A 19,197-nucleotide genomic window follows, 5' to 3' on the forward strand; every position below is an offset into this window, starting at 1 on the left:
AACCAGAAGAAGTAACAATGGTTCTTGTCTTTTGTTCCAGATCCGCCTGGTTGCCCAACCAGAGTCACTCCTTCAGACATCACTAAGGATGCAGTCACTCTCACATGGTTTGAGCCTGACGAGGATGGTGGCAGCCCCATCACTGGATACTGGATCGAAAAGTTTGACCGAGAGAGTGACAAGTGGATTCGATGCAACAAACTCCCTGTTAAGGATGCTACATTTAGGTAATGGTCAGATCTAATGTTCATGAAGAAAATTACATATGAATCCAATGGTTTCCATTTCTTACCAAAAAATATGAGTCATACTGTTTAACCTTAGTAAGCTTGGGGACTTGATCAAAAATCCTGCGTGTGCTTCCAGGGTGAAGGGCCTGCCGACCAAGAAGAAGTATAGCTTCCGCGTTTTGGCTGAGAACTTGGCTGGACCCAGTAAACCCAGCGTTGAAACAGATCCCATCCTTATCAAAGATCCCATTGGTTAGTCACATTACCCCTACCATTCCCAATTTATTTTTGGTCACGATACATACTAATGACCAAAAAACAGTAATTTGAATGAATGACCTGTAGAAATAAGAGACTGACTCCCATGTCGACGTTGTGTTGTATCCAGACGCTCCATGGGCTCCAGGCAAGCCGCTCGTGAAAGATATCGGCAAGACCACAGCCAACCTGCTGTGGACCCGGCCGGAGCACGACGGCGGTGCCAAGATCGACGGCTACGTCATTGAGTTCCAAAAGGCAGGAAGTGAGGAATGGGTCCGGATCGCAGAGGACATTCCTGTGACGGAGCACCTGCTCAAAGGTCTGATGGAGAAGCAGGAGTACTGTTTCCGGGTCAAGGCCGTCAACAAGGCCGGAGAGAGTGAACCCAGCGAGCCCAGCGACCTTGTGCTCTGCAAGGAGAGACTCTGTAAGTCTAACCTCCATCCACAATAAGTCCCTTATCTCCTGGTCCAATCTTTGATACCCAGCGTTATAATATATATAACAATAGCATTATTATTATTGACGTAATATTCAAATAAATAACCCATGGTCCCAAACACACAAGTCATAACTCCTGTTCCTCTATCTATCTGTCTGTCTTTCTGTCTCTCTCGCTCTCGCTCTTTCTCTTTCTCTTTCTCCTTCTCACATTTCTCTCTCCCTCTCTCTCTCTCTCCCTCTCTCTCTCTCTCTCTCTCTCTCTCTCTCTCTCTCTCTCTCTAGATCCCCCGTCTGCTCCTCAGTGGCTGGAGGTGACAAACATCACCAAGGTCAGTGCTGACCTCAAATGGCAGTTGCCAAGCAGCAACGGAGGCTCCCCCATCACCAACTACGTGGTGGAGAAGAGGGATGTGAGGAGGAAGGGCTGGCAGGCGGTGGACACCACGGTGAAGGAGCTTAAGTACTGTGTGACTCCCCTCAATGAGGGCACCCTGTATGTGTTCAGAGTGGCCGCTGAGAACGCCTGTGGGATGGGGGAGTTCTGTGAGCTGGAGGATGCGGTGCTCGCCAAGGACACGTTCAGTGAGTGCTTCCTCTGTGTGCACTGCTGTACTAGTTAGACCAATGCTGTGGAGTATTGTGAAGCATTTGGCATTCACTTCTTTTTTCTGTTTATTTCAGCCACTCCTGGGCCACCGTACGCGCTGACGGTGGTGGAGGTTACCAAGAGACATGTGGAGCTGAAATGGGAAGCCCCCAAAAGCAATGGTGGAAGACCCATTACCAAGTGAGTCATCCAGCCAGTGTTTCAGTCCAGAGCATTGGAATACTGCTCAGACTAAACCATTGTTCTGGTGATGTGATGTGGTTGAGAAATGTGTCTTCTAAACCAACATCAGGGAGGCAGTAGATCAGGAGGTGGAGCGGGTTGGCTAGTACGAACCCCGGCTCCTCCTAGTTGACTGTTGAGGTGTCCCTGAGCAAGACGCCTCACCCTGCTCCTGAAGAGCTTGCTGTCTCCCTGCGTGGGGGACTCCGCCATCGGTTTGTGAATGTAAAATGCAACATGAGAACCTTGTTTATTTGCAGGTATGTGATTGAGAAGAAGGAGAAACTGGGCAGCCGCTGGCTGAAGTGCTGTAAGACTCCTGACAAGCAGAGCCAGTACAAAGTGACTGATGTGGACGAGGGCACCGAGGTCCAGTTCCAGGTGCGAGCTGAGAACAAGGCTGGCGTCGGAGATCCCAGTGAGCCGACTGAGATCTTCACCATCGAAGACCCCACCAGTAAGTGTCCTATGCTTGAGACGTGTTCCTCTGAACAATACAAACCATCAGAGAGCCCGCCCTTAAAGTGGCTAACATTCGATTCAGCGTAGACGTTGCAAGATGGCCAATGTTTTTTCTTGTGCAGTTGAGTGACCAACCTAGACATATATGCAACCTAACAGACTTTCATATTGTCCACCTAGCCACTGAGCTCAAAGCTCAACAATATCAACTTTGACCCCTTGATACAGACTACTGACCACCCGATCAGAGCTTTATTTTACATTTTACAACCAGAAAATCGCTGCTCTTTAGTTTCTTATACATTTTATGAGCTCATATGATTGTTCATAAAGATGATCATGGTGCGTTTCAACTTGTTGACCAACCATATGTTTTTATCCCGCTAGGCCCCCCGTCTCCTCCCCAGCAGGTGGCCATCCCCGACGCTAGCAGGCTGCACATCAACGTGATGTGGAAGCCTCCTACTAAGGACGGAGGCTGCCCCATCAACGGCTACCACGTGGAGGTTGCAGAGGCCCGCCCAGAGCTTAAGTGGCTCCGGGTCAACACCCGACCAATCAAGGAGCTCCAGTTCCGCGTTGATGACGGAATCAAACCAGAGAAGAAGTATGTCATCAGGGTGCGCGCCATCAACTCCATCGGTGTCAGTGATCCCTCAGAGATAACCGACAAGATCTTCACCAAGGATCCTGACTGTACGTATAATCGCTCACACTCTTGATCCGTAGAGCTCAAGACTACTATGTTTCCACTTGTTTAGTTTACATCATCTTATAGATTACATCACCATCCTTCTTCCCCAGGCGCCCCAACCCTAAAGCTTGATGGAAAAGACTTGTTGGTGGTTGAGGGGGAGAAGCTCCACCTCAACATCCCCTACACCGCCATCCCCACACCCAGCATGGTGTGGCAGAAGGACAAGGTGGAGTGTAAGGCAGACGACAAGACCTCCATGACCGTGGAGATGAGCAATGCTCACCTGGAGAAGCTGAGGTGTTCCCACGGCGACGCCGGAGAGTATACCATCACCCTGAAGAATAGTCTGGGAATCGTCAGCGGGACCGTCAACGTCAAAGTCATCGGTAGGCCCCTCCCACATTATCCACAGCCCACTGCTGATGATCTACTGTCATTGTGTTGAGGTCATCGGTAGGCCCCTCCCCCAGTATCCACAGCCCACTGCTGATTATCTACTATCAGTGTGTTGAGGTCATCGGTAGGCCCCTCCCACAGTATCCACAGCCCACTGCTGATGATCTACTGTCAGTGTGTTGAGATCATCGGTAGGCCCCTCCCACAGTATCCACAGCCCCCTGCTGATGATCGACTGTCAGTTGAAGGAGCCCTGTCTGTTAACCCCGCAGGTCTTCCTGGTCAGTGTAAGGACATCAGCTCCAGTGATGTCACAAAGAACTCTTGTAAGATGAGCTGGGAAGCCCCAGAGAACAACGGGGGCACACCCATCGTCAGCTACACCCTGGAGCGCCGTGAGTCCTCCAAGAAGACCTACGTCCCGGTCCTGTCAGGGGAGGACCTCCTCTCCTGCTCCATCAAGGACCTCTACGTCAACTGTCAGTACCACTTCCGAGTCAAGGCGCACAACAAGGTGGGGGCTGGAGAGTACCTCGAGCTGCGCAGCCCAGTGATCATTGAGGAGATCAAGCGTGAGTTCTTAATTCATATAGATCATATGCATCAAATATAATGTACTAACATTTATACATTATACTATTGTTAGTACTGAAGAAATCACGTTTAATTTCTTTCATCATTTATATCATATACCATCATATATATATCACATACTATCAAATGTCATATACTGTTATTACTGAAGGAATCATGCATAAGTACTTCATTCATATATATATATTGCACTATCATATATAATATGCTATCATATATACCAGGGATGGGAAACTGTCATGATAAAGAGGGCCCCAATTGAACCTACATATATTATTCAATATTTTCCATCCTCAAATGCATTTTTTATGTGTCTATACTCTTCTTAAACGACAAATACAACAAGTTTGTTTCAAAATAAACAACAGGCATGTGATTGATTAGTATTTTTTTAATGCAAAGGGCTTGCATACATCATCATTGAATGATTGCACAAAACTAAAAAAACATTTGCCCAATATTAAGTGCAACAACTAGCATTCAGTGCAGTTGTAGTAGTTCTAGTGGCGACTTAAGTTGAAAGGCCATGGCTCTGTGTCTTTATTCCTCAATGATGGGGAAGGCCCGGGGCCCCGAGATTGTTTGCATAGGGAGCGTCCTGTATCGGTGAACAATATAATTAACCATCCCTGATATATATTATATACTCTCATATGTATAATATAGAGAAATAGAAATCAACAGAAAACTTTATTCAAATATATACTATTATACAAATATACAATCGTATATTAAATGTATGATCATATATATGATATACTATCATATTTGATTTACTGTGTTCTTTGAAAATAAATGCTGTCATATATATTGTGCTATCATATATATTGTACAATTATATACTTTCATATATACATAATACTATCATATATATTGTACTATCATATAAATTGTACAATTATATACTATCATATATATATATAATCTCATATATATAATATATCATAAAAATCAAATGATCATCTTTAATATATTATCATCTATATTACACTATCACATAATATATACAACAAAATATTGTAATTTATAATGTATATGATAAACTATAAAACTAATCCTGGACCTTATGTTACTGCCGTTATTATTGAAGAAAGCGAGTTTAAAAAGGTTAATAATACACTATGATATACATGTTATATATAATTAGGCGCAGACCTAACCTTAACACTGATGGATCCACAGAGAAACCAGACCCACCCATCCAGATAGAGGGCCAGGACCCCACCTCCAAGTCCATCACGGTCACCTGGAAGGCCCCAGACTACGATGGAGGCTGCGCCATCCAGGGCTACATCCTGGAGAAGATGTTAAAGGACGGGGATCGCTACGAGAGGATCAACCCCAGCCTGGTCCATGGTCTCTCCTACGTGGTGAAGGACCTCCAGGAGGACATGGAGTACCAGTTCAGAGTCCGCGCCGAGAACGCCGCTGGAGTCAGCGAGCCGTCTCGCAGCACGCCGCTCATCAAGGCTGCTGACCCCGTGGGTAAGTACTGGACCCTGCTCGCCTGGGCCTCATGCCCCAGCACCATGCACGGAGGAACCGCCTAGAACCTCATGACCCAGCCCCACGCACTGAGGAACCTGCCTAGAACCTCATGACCCAGCACAATACACTGAGGAACCTGCCTAGAACCTCATGGCCCAGCACAATACACAGAGGAACCTGCCTAGAACCTCTTGACCAAGCACAATACACTGAGGAACCTGCTTAGAACTTCATGACCCAGCACCACGCACTGAGCAACCTGCTTAGAACCTCATGACCCAGCACCATGCACTGAGGAACCTGCATAGAACCTCATGACCCAGCACCACTCACTGAGAAACCTACCTTGAACCTCATGACCCAGCTCCACGCACTAGGGCTTTGACTCCGAACTTCGTTATTCGTATATAATTAGAATATCAATAAAATAAATCAATATTCAAATGAATATTAGGCAGCCCTTAATATTCGAACATGTTATGGGCATTATTTTTTATAAATGTCTTTGCTTGAACGTTGTTTTCAATTCAGATTCCGAGGCTTTTTCACACCTGGTGAAGTTGTGAATCGCGAACTGATTAGCAAGGCTATTATTGGTCATCTGGGCTCCTGTAGGTGGCGTTGCGTCCTGGTCTGCGCCATCTTTGTATTTTATAGCAAATCAATGGCAGCGTCAGCACCGACAACAGCCCCCGAGGAGGAGATCGAAATTTACACTCCTGACCATTTCAAAAGCAAAGTGTGGCGCTACTTTGGGTTCGAAAAAATATAGGGGAAAATAACTGGTAAGGATAAAGTAATATGTAGAATATGTAGGACCAAACTCTCATACCACGGGACAACCAGCAACTTGAGAGCCCACCTGCAACTTGAGAGCCCACCAGAGCCTACACTACATCCCGGCAAGCTGCCCTCTGGTGTCAAAACATATACAACTTAAGTTTTATACCATATAAGTCTTACTGAAGGCATTTAATGGTCAACATATTATTAATAAATATTGGAATATATTTGAATATTAATATTAATAAACAAACAAACTTTGAATATGATTTTTAGGCAAAATTCAAAGCCCTACCACACACCGAGGAACCTGCTTAGAACCTCATTACCCTGCACCACACATTAAGGAACATGCACAGAAACACAGCCTTATGTCCTACCAAAACCTACATAGAAACACAGGCATATCCATCCACCACTGACTGAAAAACCAACTTGGCCTTGCAGAGAAACCAAAGGTCACCCTTCACGCTCGCGTTCAGTCCGGCGTGTGCGTCAAGAAGGGCCAGGAGGTCCGCATCGACGCCTACATCTCCGGATGCCCCTACCCTAAGATCAGCTGGCTGAGGAATGACGAGGACGTCACCAATGAACCTACCAAGAAAATTGCTCCAATCATCAAGAAGAAGAGCAGAGCCAAGGTCTTTCTCTCTCCATGATAACATGAAGTGTTTTCAGTTTGTATTGTCTCCTACCTCTCACCGCCAGACCTTCTGTCTGCAGGTTCCAGAGCCTGTTGAGGAGTTTGTTACCCCGATGAGGGAGCGTCTCGGTCTGGAAGCCACCCAGAAGGGCCAGGCGGCCCTGATGATCCGAGACACCGTCCGGGCCGACCATGGGGTCTTCACAGTCCAGGTGGAGAACCAGCATGGAGCTGCCACGGCCACCTGTGTGGTCAACATCCTCGGTAACAACAAACTAATTTATATTATTCTCCCTTAGCATCAGACCCTCTAGTTCCACATCATTAGATACTAGAGTACTGCTCTAGTAATAGACCACTACTCAGATACTACAGATACTTGGGCCCAATCACATTTCCACCCCTTACCCCTTCCCCATACCCCTCCCCCTTGTTTTTGTAGGGGTAGGGCTGTCCCAATTCTCATTTCGGTTAAGGGCTAGGGCCAAGACGTAGGGCTACGTAAGCCCTTGAAATGAAGCTTCCAAAGGACCACACTTTAAGGGGAGGGCTTTGAGGAAAAGCCGGCCAGCAAATTTGGCAGTTGTCATGAATCCTTTTTTTTGTTTTGTTTTGTTTTTCTGAGCCCTTTTACTTCATTTTTCCTTTTGTGAAGCGCATTGGGACCTAGAAATTTGCTATACAATATTGATATTATTCTTATTATTATTCTTATTATTACTACTAGTTATCATTCGGAAACACGCCTACTCTTGGCCTCTGTTGACACAGCAGTCCGCAAGCTTCAAGCGATGATGACGCAACGTAATGAAGGGGTGTCTCATTTCTTAGGGGAACGTTTTACCCCTTTGTATTGAGGGGCAAGGGGTAAGGGGAAGGTGGAGGGGTAAGGGGTGGAAATAGGATTGGGCCTTATAGTCTTAGATTCATACTCTAGTAAGAGACCACTTATGTTGGACCGCTCCTCTAGTAGGAGACCAGTAGTGTTAGACCACTACTCTAGTAGGAGACCAGTAGTGTTAGTTACCGATGTTATTGGCCGATATTAGGCATTTTCCAAACTATCGGTATCTGCATTGATAATGGCTGATTAATGAATATTTAAAAAAAAATAATAATAATGGGTTATTGTGTTTTTGGTCAAAGTTTGCATTTCTATACATTTTATTTATCAGAACGCGTGTGTGTGTGTGTGTGTGTGTGTGTGTGTGTGTGTGTGTGTGTGACTGACGTCAGCGAGTGAGTGGACGAGCGAGGAGAGCGAGCGCTAGTGTGCGTATCAGTTTAGTGAAGTAATGAACGAGTCCGGGTGTGATAATAGAAGAAAAGAAGAATTAAGTACCCAGCCTATGAAGAATCGGTGGCTGCTACATTCCAACCATATTCCAACCATATTCCGACCTATAAGCAGACCCGCTGCCGGTCAAATTGAAGGGTCTTGAGCATCGGCCCTGGAGGGAACGTCTCCCATGTGCTCCTCGACTACGGTCTGGGAGCCGAGAGCAGGAAAGGTGTAACACTAACCATCTCATAGTTGGAGGCGGAGCGCAAGAGGGTATACGTGCTCCAATAGTGCGAGTTAAAAATAAGGCACATAATTATATTTTAATGATTTTAGCTTGTGTGTGATTTATCGCGGGCATGGGTCGGGTAACGGGCCAAATTTTAACGGGTCCGGGCGGGTGCCAAGCCTCCGGGAACAGTGCATACTTCCGCAATCCACCAGTGCTCAGCGGCCAAGCCTGGTATTGCAGCTGTTTAAGCGTGCTGTGGACGGGTCCCTCGATTCAAGGGGCCCAGAAGTAGGTATCTCCGTTCACTCCAATACAAGTGGGGAACAGGAATGTGCCTCCGCAAAAAAATGTGTGGATATCAATCAAAGGCTCATAATTATCTTTATGCCATGTACTAAACAAATCTAAGTTTTCTCTTTTTAAAACGCCACCTCAAGCGTTTTATTAGCCGTTTAATATTATTATTTTTTGTTGGAGAAGGAGGGGTGGGCAGCTGAAAGGAGTCGTAGTGAAACAAATGTTGCTTTGGCCCGGCATTCGCGAGGGCCTAGTGCACGGCTCCGTTAACTTCTCGTGTCCTAGGTTTTTCCTTTTACTTAACATGAATGACGTTGATGGTTTTTAGTCACTGTGGTGACTTTTTATCACTAAAAGTGTTTTAGTGATAAAGGGATTTTTTAGACTGGTTCAGCTGCTGCTCAATGACTCACGTTCCTCTGCGATTCACCATGTATTAATCAATTTATTCAAAAGATCCAAAAACAAAGAACGGGTGCATTACGGTATCATTTTCATAATGTTGTTAATAGCCCAATAACCATTTCAGTTGCGTTAGTATTTAATTTTTCATTTGCTTGTTTAGCTGTGTGACAATTAACAATGTTGGTGTATTACAATTATTTATGTGGGTAGGCTACTCCAACCTCGTTGCTGATCGATATGTAACCATTTCTTTGTATATAAATTATTGATTGCATTTTTTATAAATAGTTGGAAGGAATCTGTTTCTTAAGCAATAACATTGAACTGTATTTTTTTCTAGGCCTACATACATTAACTATGTTGTTGGTGTTATATGGAGCAATCGTTATTTTTATGCAGTCAACTTATGCTTCCGTGGTCGGTAAACAATGCGAATGCGATCGCTCACACCTCTCGCTTATGATGCTACAATGCTAAAAATGCTAGAAAACAATGAATATTTCTGCATCCGGTACGTCATGACTAGGGCGTGTCTAGGCTCCAATGATGCGGAAGCGAATCTCTCCTTGAGCAGTTTTCATAGGAATGAATGGGCGCCATTTTGGAAGCCGCTGTCCATTCTATAATATGTCCATGGCGGGTGCGGATTTCATTTTTATATTATCACGGGTGACGGGGCAGATCTGGTGCTGAACTTTGCGGGTGCGGTGGGGGCGGGTCTCAAACAGTTGACCCGTGCAGGACTCTGGCCTAGGCTATTGTAAATAAACAATATATTGGAAAGCAGACTTAATTTGGGCGCAATTCCCTTTTTGGGAATTGTAACCCAAAAAGTCGCAAGGTATATCCATAGATCTGGTAGGTCAGATGGTTTTCCATGTCAGCTGAGCTAGATGCTGTCCATGATGCTGACAATGTCCAGCACCAGATCCGCCCGTCACCCTTGATAATATCAAAATAAATCCGCACCCGCCGATACCCCTTAATATTTGACCCGTTACCCGACCCGTGCCCGCGATAAATCACACACTAGCAAAAATCATTCAAATTAATGTGCTTTATTTTTATCTCGCACTATTGGTGCACGTATACCCTCTTGCGCTCTGCCCCCACAGGGGAGACGTTCCCTCCAGGGCCGATGCTCTCTCGGGGGCAACACCCTTCACTTTGACCAGCAGTGGGTCTGCTTATAGGTCGGAATGTAGCGGCCACCGATTTTTGACAGGCTGGGTACTTTATTCTTTCTTACACACAACCGGACTCATTCATTACTTCACTAAACTGACATGCACACTAGCGCTCGCTCTCCACGCGCGTCCACTCATTCGCTGATGTCACACACACACACACGGCCAGTGATATGCATACAAGATGTGCCTACTTTCTCGTGCTCACGAGATACTTTCTCGTGAGCACCAAATACTTTCTCGTACTCACGAGAAATGTTAAAAAATACCCCATGTCCCTTTAAGGGTTCCTTACTTTACTGTTGTGACAATAAAACAATGAAATAAAGTTTATTTTTAAACTGACTTACCTTATTATTTTAGTGGGGACTCATAAATAACTACAAATAACTAATGTTAGGGAAATCTGTTTGTTTTGTAACGAGTTTCTGGAATTTCTTTTTTAAATATATATCGGCCGATACATCGGAATATCTGATTTTTAAATCACCAAATATTTGTATCGGTATCAGCTTTAAAAGTCCTTTATCGGTCGGGCTCTATAGGAGACCAGTAGTGTTTGACCACTACTCCTAGTAAGGGACCCCTCGTATTAGACCACAGTAGTTCTGAACCACTACCATTGACTGGGTCTCTTTGAAGAGCCTGAGTGGGTCTAAGTGAGTGTCGTTGTGTGTTGTGATTGACAGACAAGCCTGCTGCTCCCATCAACTTCACGTTCAATGAGATCAGGAACACCTCGTTGGTGTGCCAGTGGGAGGCTCCTGAGGACGACGGAGGCAGCGAGATCCTCAACTACATCCTGGAGAAGAAGGACAACAAGAACGAGGAGGTGGGCTGGATCACCATCACCTCCACACTGAAGGGCACCAGCTACCCTGTCACCAAGCTCATTGAAGGGAAGGAGTACATCTTCAGAGTCTCGGCGGAGAACAGGTTTGGCTGCGGACCCACCTGTACCTCGGAGCCAGTGGTGGCCAAGAACCAGTTTGGTAAGTCATGATACGTCCACACTATGGCCGCAGGTCTACCGTGTGAGCTTCAGAATAGTCCTGAGAGTCCTGATACTGAGTGAGCTTCATAATGTCCCTCCCCAGACCCCCCAGATGCCCCCAACACCCCCAGGGTGCATGAGGTGACAGCCAGCAGCGCCCGTATCTCCTGGCATGAGCCCAAGGACAATGGCAGCCCCATCCTGGGCTACTGGATCGAGAGGAAGGAGGTGAACAGCAAGCACTGGACCAGGGTGAACCGCGCCCTTCTCAACTCCCTGGAAGTGAAGGTGATCGGCCTGATGGAGGGCCTCACATACATCTTCAGGGTGTGTGCTGAGAACCTGGCCGGTCCCGGGCCCTTCAGTGAGCCCTCCGATCGCACCGTGGCCATGGACGCCATCTGTGAGTACCTTCCAGTGTTAACACGCCTCAGCGTACCTCCTACTTGGTTACAAACTCACAGACTTGATGGTAGCCTATGCTTTAAAACCTGACATGAAAATACCGTAATGTATAGTTCATTACACCACAGAGACCTTATGGTAACATATAGTTCATCGCCCCACAGTAAAATATAGTTTATCACCTTACAGTAACATATAGTTCATCAACCCACAGTAACATATAGTTATCACCTTACGGCAGCATTTCTTAAACTCTAGTCCGATCCAGTTGGAGGTGGCCATGGCCCGACAGAACACATTTACTCAGCGTTTCCACAGACACAGACAGAAGTTGTAGTTTCTGAGATGATGAAAAGGTTTACGAGTAACCTATGTTACTGTAAGTAGCCTTACAGTAACTTACACACACACATATATATATATATATATATATATATATATATATATATATATATATATATATATATATATAAGGTTATCATACCTTAACAAATCATCATGTTAATAATTTTCCTCCTCAGTGCCCCCTGGCCCCCCCATCCCCTGGGTGGTGGACACTGGGAAGGACTGTGTGATGATCGCCTGGAAGCCCCCTCTCTACAACGGTGGAGGAGACATCCTGGGCTACCATGTGGAGAAGGTACTCACTGGAGATGGGATATAATCTAGTACAACTACACCACCTGTGGCTCCACCACACTCCTACTTTGTCACAAAGCTCTACCTACTAATACTAACACACTGGTCATTTGGTAACAGAGTGCAGTGACAGGGTAGTGGTTGGTTTTGATTCGTCTTCCAGAGTAGTGCATGTTATTTTCACCAATAGAATGTACATTTAATTTAGACTTTGCAATGTAAGTGGGTCATGTTCCAATGATAGCGGGCACACCGGTTGCCACCATGCAGCCGCACTGTAACTCCTACCACTGCTGCAATTACCTCCATTACCTCTCAATATATCAGACACACAAAAGGCGTCAAATCCTATCTTTCTCTCGTCTGGAGAAACCTGCTTTACACTGAAGCTCTGCTGTACCCCAGTCAGACTCAGACTTCTTTGGTACATGGCCAGCATTACATGGTGTGGAGAGAACCCTGCTGTAGCAATACTTCATTACCACACTTACTACACTAATACTACTACATTACCTCACTATTACTGTCACTAGTACTACTACATTACCTAACTATAACGACCACTAATACTACTACATTACCTCACTATTACTACCACTAATACTACTACATTACCATACTACAATGACCACTAGTACTACTACATTACCACACTATTACGACCACTAGTACTACTACATTACATCACTATAACGTTCACTAGTACTACTACATTACCTCACTATTAAGGTACGGCCACACCAAAGGCATTGCGCGCGGAGGCTTACGCGCCTATGCAGCTAGATGAGCCCGCCCAAAACTTATTTTCCCCTGCTATATTTCTTTTGCTCCACAAACATGGCTGAGATCACCACCATCGCTGCGCTGTATGTGTTGTGGGAGTCCGAGGAACGTAGGAAACCGAAATGCCGCCGTGTTTGGGTGCATGACATCCTCCGTAGGTGCTCACAGCTGTCCATGTTCTTTCTGCTTCTGTGCGTCCTCCATCTCTCTGCCAGTGACGTCGGGTCAAGCTCAACGCTGATTGGCTATCGCGGCTAAGCGTCACGCGTAGGAGCGTAAAATGTTTCGTACTAAAATGTTTTGTACTCCGCTTGTAGGTGCGTTGGGCGAGTTAAAACACGGCTAACGCGCCTAACGCGCTGCTTAAGCGTGTGTAACGAATCTACGTGCCTAAACCAATGGTTCTCTAAGCAAAAATGCCGATTTTCTATGCCTCTTACACGCGTAACGCGTTTGGTGTGGCCGTAGCTTTACACCCATTAGTATTACTACATTAACTCACTATTATGACATTACCGATGACATTATTTGACAAACCATCCTCCGACATCTTCCACTCTCTCCCGCTCTCTTAATGTGTTGCCTATTGTTGTGGTGTTGTTTATTTTTTCCCTTTTGTTTGATTGTCTGTACTGTCTATGTATTCCTTTCTTATTTGTAAAGCGTCTTTGAGTATTTAGAAAAGCACTATAAAAAGCTGATAAATTATTATTGTTATTATTACCTCACTAATACGACCACTAGTACTACTACATTACCTCACTATAGTGCTACAACACTATAGTACTTCTACACTACAACACCATAGTAATATTACCCTATAGTATTACTACACCACAGTACTACTACTCTATAGTACTACTACACTACTACACCATAGTACTACTACCCTACAGTACAACTACACTACTACACCATAGTAGTGCTACCCTTTAGTGCTACCACAATTATAGGTCTACCACACCATAGTACTACTACCCTATAGCAGGACTACTATGTTGAGGAGGTTCACACTGGGGAAGATACTGCTCTATCCTGGTTTGGTTGGGTTTGGTCACATGGTGTGGTCACATGGTGTGCAGGTGGTGGCTGGGGAGAAGGAGTGGAGTCGCTCCACGGAGTTCAGGTGCAAGGAGCTGAGCTACACAGTGAGCGGTCTGACGGAGGGAACCGACTACTACATCAGAGTCCTCGCTGTCAACGACGCAGGGCCCGGGGCCCCTGGAGTCACCGAACCAGTCACCGTGAAGGAGCCACAAGGTACCCCCCAGACCCCCCACTACACTGACCTTATCCATCCGTACTACCACTCTACCCTGCTGACCCCTGCTGTGTTGCTCTGTGTGTGCGCAGAGGCCCCGGCGGTAGACTTCGATGTCTCGGTGAAGAACGGGGTAATGATCAGGGCTGGGGAGGCCCTGCGGCTGCCTGCCATGGTCAGCGGCCGCCCGCAGCCAGATGTGAAGTGGAGCAAGGACACAGTGGAGATGGACAAGGAGAGGGCCCTGGTGGAGACAGAGGGAAGGAACAGTGTGCTCTTCATCAGGAAGGTGGTGAGGGCCGACCACGGGAAATACCAGGTCACCGGTACCAACAGTAGTGGAACGAAGTCTGTCGAGACCCGGGTGGACGTCATGGGTCAGTCACAACTACACTATTACTACTACTATAGATCAACTAGCCAGCTACACTACTAGATTAATTAATTTACTCAAGTTAAACTATTCATGTAGGGTTAACCCTCACCCTAGAACTGAACTACTAAACCCTGTGTTTGATTACTATGTGTGTTTCTCTGTAGATGTCCCTGGGCCGGTGGTGGACCTGAAAACGGTGGTGGTGACTAAGAAGAACATCACCCTGACCTGGGCTGACCCCCTGGACAATGGGGGAAGTGACATCATAGGTTACGAGGTTCTAAGGAAGGACGCCAAGATGAAGCTGTTCCGCCAGCCGGTGGAGACGGCGTCCTGTAAGTGTGACATCCAGGACCTGCTGGTGGGCGAGGAGTACGACTTCAGAGTCATCGCAAGGAACAAGTATGGAGACGGAGCCCCTGCAGACCTGGGCCCCATCCTCGCTGTGGACCCCAAAGGTAACACCTTATCCTGACCCTTACCTTACCAGAGCCTTTACCCTGAAGGTCCTTTTACATTGAACACCATTATTCGTAGCGATTTTTTCCAACGTCAATACATTTATTCCAAATCATGGATCTGAATTGGACTGTTACCATACAAGGCTATTCTGATTTGCATAAAAAGCAAAATAAATGTTATTCAAATCAAGGTTTACTTCAAGGTCAGCTATGTTGGTTGAATAATTTATCATTTTCGATTATATATGGAAAATGCTGATTATATGATGTAAATATTTTTGTCGTGACAATTCCGTGCGCATGTTTTTTTGTGTTCTGCATTATTTATTCGCAACGTGTCCAGTGTAAAAGGACCTTACCTTTACCATTACCATGCCCTGTACAATGTACATGACTTTATACTTTCATCAATCTGTCCTAAATTGCATGTCATTGTTTAGTGTGAGTCAAAGTTAAAAGAAGGTAAGATGGCAGAATGAGGCCTGTTTTAGAAGGATCTGTGAACATCAGCCTCACTATGTTGACCTTGGACCTTAAGGAACCCCCTCGGCACCAGAGAAGCTGCACTACAGCGACAAGGGGAAGAACAGCATCAGTCTGGTCTGGCAGCTCCCCCGTACGGACGGAGGGAGCCCCATCCTTGGCTACTATGTGGAGAAGATGAGGTCGGACAGCAACGAGTTCGATGTGGCAGGACGCATGTTCCCAGGGTGCTTTGGAACCCTTGAGAACCTGTCGGAGAACCAGGAGTACCAGTTCCGAGTCTTCGCCGTGAATGAGGTTGGAAACGGCGAGACGTCCAAGCCCTTCTCAGCCAAGATCCAGGACGATGAACGTATGAACACATAAGTTAATTATTAAGTATTAAGTATGAACACTTGTTAATAGTGATTGCATGTCATAAACAATGAACACCTCTTAATGTTGATGACCTGGCATAAAGCATGAACAAGCACATACTTTTTTTTTAATCTTCTATATATTGAACTTTTACATTATAAAACCTTGCAAAATCAACATTGAAATATATCAATATAATTCCCCACCCCAACCCCCTCCTGATGCACAATTAAATACATGTAGAAATAACATACACACGCAAAAATATAGAATAGTAATAGTTGTAATGGCATAGGAATAAATGAATATAACAAAAGTAATAGTACAATAAGTAAATAATAAAATATAATAAATAAAGTAAAAATACGAATCATAAATTAAATTGAAACCACTCTTTCTGACAGGGCATAAACAATTGTGGCACTACTCTATACTTTACGAATCCACCTAGTCTGTAATTTGGGTAATGTTGTCAAAATACGTGAGAAAGGCATCCATACTTTTTCAAATGTATTTGTAGCTTCCCTCAATGTGAATTTGATCTTTCCAAGCTTTAAATAGAACATGATTTCTTTTAGCCATCTTGTATGAGATGGTGGGACTGTTCTCTTCCAGTTAAGAAGTATAAGGTGGCGAGCTAGCAAAGTTGTAAATGTGACCACATCATGCAACCCAGCCGGCCACATTGTATCTCTGGGCATCACCCCAAAAAGAGCAATGATTGGCTGGGGACTAATTTTAATACTGTAAATGTCACTAAGAGAGCAAAAGATCTTTCCCCCATGCCGCTGGCATGACCAAAACATATGTAACCAGGTGGCGGTAGAAGATTTACACCGCTCACACATGGGATCGGTGTTTGGATATATCTTTGCTAGTTTCTCTTTAGTGAGGTGAAGACGATGAAGTATTTTAAACTGAATTAGGCCGTGCCTGGCACAGGGAGATGAGGACTGCACTTGCCCAAGGATTAAATCCCACTGATCATCTTCAAACGACAGGTTTAAATCTTCTTAAATCTGTTCCCAAATTTTTTTTTTATGTATCAGAGATTGAGGATTGATAGCGTAGATTACCGCAAAAATCCACGAGATGGCACCCTCGACCTCAGAATCCGCTGCTAGAAGGATATCAATGGGTGTGCTTGGTGGTTGAGCAGGAAAAGGATGATAACCACTTTGTACAAAGTGTCTAATATGCAGATACGGAACATATGGGAACGGGTCAATAAGTACTTCTCTGAAAGTTGCTTAAAGGAAGCAAATATCTTGTTTAGATATAAATCTTGAACAAGTCTAATTCCATTACCATGCCAGGCCCGACACGGCAGATCTGACATGGAGGGGGTGAAAAGATGGTTTGAAAGGATAGGAGCCTGTAGTGAAGCACTTTGCAATCCAAAATGTTTCCGAAATTGAACCCAGATATTTATGGTATGGGCATCTACAGGGCTTTCAAAGCAGCCAGAATTAAGAGATAAGGGAGCCGTTATCGGCGAGTGGAGTTGCAATTTAAAAGATTCCAATTCAACCCAAGCTGGATCTTCCACACCGGATCCACACTTAGCCCATATCATAACCTTCTGTGTATTGCAAGCCCAGTAATAATAAAGGAAATTAGGCATTGCCATCCCTCCCAATTTTTTCTGTCTTTTCAAAAATGATTCACGAATATGAGGGATCTTGCCATGCCATATAAATGCACTTAAGACTTGATCCAGTGTCAAAAAAATTATCTTAGTAATGAAAATAGGAATACATTGAAATAAATAAAAAAACCTTGGGAGGATATTCATCTTGATTAGATTAATCTGGCCAGCCAACGAAAGAGGCAATGTTTTTGAATGGAAAAACAGCGAGTGGTACATTTGAGAGCTGCTGAATTAATGGGATAAAATTCACTTTTTTGTAAATTAAATTTGTAACCTGAAAACTTTCCAAATTGTTATAATGTCGACAGAACATGTGGCAATGATGATACTGGGTCAGAAATATACAGAAGAATATCATCGGCATAAAGAGAAAGTTTGTGTGTAGTATTCCCTTTGGCTATCCCCTCAATTGCCTGGCACTGACGTAGGGAAGCAGCAAGGGGTTATATTGCCAAAGCAAATAGAAGAGGGCTCAGGGGGCAACCCTGTCTCGTGCCTCTATATACTGGGAAATATTTGGATAGTAAATTATTTGTATTAACGGAAGCTAAGGAAGAGGCATATAATAATTCAACCCAAGAACTAAAATCCTTGCCGAAGCCAAATTTCCTCTTTGCCATGAATAAATATTCCCACTCCACCCGGTCGAATGCTTTCCCTACATTTAAGCTTATTACACATTTGGGGACTGCAGACCGGGTGGGAGTGTAGATGATATCAAAAAGCCTCAGAATATTAGAAAATGAATGTCTGCTACGAATAAATCCAGTTTGTTCAGCCAACACCACGTCTGGGAGAACGTTCTCGAGCCGCCTAGCGAGGGTCTTAGCCAGGATTTTACAGGCAAGGCAGGGCAAGTGCAAAACTTTATTTATATAGCACTTTTCATACACAATGCAGACTCAAAGTGCTTCACGTATAAACATTGTCATACAATGAAATAAAATAAAATAATAGGAAAGAAAACATATGCAAAAAATGAGTAAAATAGATTGAAAATAAAGGCAATATTAAAAAAGCATTTTAGAAAGTGCAATGTGTTTAAGATCAGATCAACATTCTCTATGGTACTCCAACCCGACCTAAAGGAACTTGGTCCTTTCTCTGGGCCTTTCTCTTGGACTCCAACCCAGATTCTGGGACTCCAACCCGGATTCTAGGACTCTAACCCAGACAGAACTCGGGTCTCCCCTTATCCTTTCTCAGATCATATATCTCTCTGGTAAAAATAGAAAATAAAGGTAAAGTAAAAAAGGCCTTTTTTTTTCTTAGAAAATGCAATGTATTTAAGAATTAGCAGAAAGCTAAAGCAAACATAAAAGTCTTCAGTCTTGTTTTAAAAGTGGTCAGAGTTGAGGCAAGTCTTAAATCCTCAGGGAGTTTATTCCAGCTATTTGCTAAATAGTAACTAAATCCTGCATTCCCATGTTTCGTGTTTACTCTGGGGATAATTCACAGATTGGTCTCAGAAGATCTTAGTGGTCTAGAAGGCTTATGTAGTGGAATAATATTAGTTAAATATTTTGGCCCTAAACCATGTAGGGATTTATAGGTTAG

The 19,197-nt window shown here is 44.5% G+C and overlaps 1 protein-coding gene across 1 annotated transcript in view; it reads left to right on the forward strand.

The window, feature by feature from the left end:
* ttn.1 (titin, tandem duplicate 1) overlaps window positions 1-19,197 on the forward strand; it is a gene marked incomplete at both ends in the record, with an annotated part of 341,754 nt that overhangs the window by 241,579 nt on the left and 80,978 nt on the right. The window contains 19 exons of the mRNA XM_079733756.1: window positions 41-227; window positions 367-482; window positions 619-918; window positions 1,218-1,517; window positions 1,617-1,722; window positions 2,025-2,221; window positions 2,614-2,922; window positions 3,031-3,309; window positions 3,592-3,891; window positions 5,096-5,398; window positions 6,632-6,825; window positions 6,908-7,091; window positions 10,920-11,222; window positions 11,328-11,627; window positions 12,151-12,269; window positions 14,134-14,311; window positions 14,405-14,689; window positions 14,853-15,146; window positions 15,688-15,984. Coding sequence (XP_079589882.1) covers window positions 41-227; window positions 367-482; window positions 619-918; window positions 1,218-1,517; window positions 1,617-1,722; window positions 2,025-2,221; window positions 2,614-2,922; window positions 3,031-3,309; window positions 3,592-3,891; window positions 5,096-5,398; window positions 6,632-6,825; window positions 6,908-7,091; window positions 10,920-11,222; window positions 11,328-11,627; window positions 12,151-12,269; window positions 14,134-14,311; window positions 14,405-14,689; window positions 14,853-15,146; window positions 15,688-15,984 — 4,551 coding nt within the window. The remainder of the gene's footprint in view (window positions 1-40; window positions 228-366; window positions 483-618; window positions 919-1,217; window positions 1,518-1,616; window positions 1,723-2,024; window positions 2,222-2,613; window positions 2,923-3,030; window positions 3,310-3,591; window positions 3,892-5,095; window positions 5,399-6,631; window positions 6,826-6,907; window positions 7,092-10,919; window positions 11,223-11,327; window positions 11,628-12,150; window positions 12,270-14,133; window positions 14,312-14,404; window positions 14,690-14,852; window positions 15,147-15,687; window positions 15,985-19,197) is intronic.

This window comes from Pollachius pollachius, assembly GCF_949987615.1.
Source record: "Pollachius pollachius genome assembly, chromosome: 3".
Classification (NCBI taxonomy): domain Eukaryota; kingdom Metazoa; phylum Chordata; class Actinopteri; order Gadiformes; family Gadidae; genus Pollachius; species Pollachius pollachius.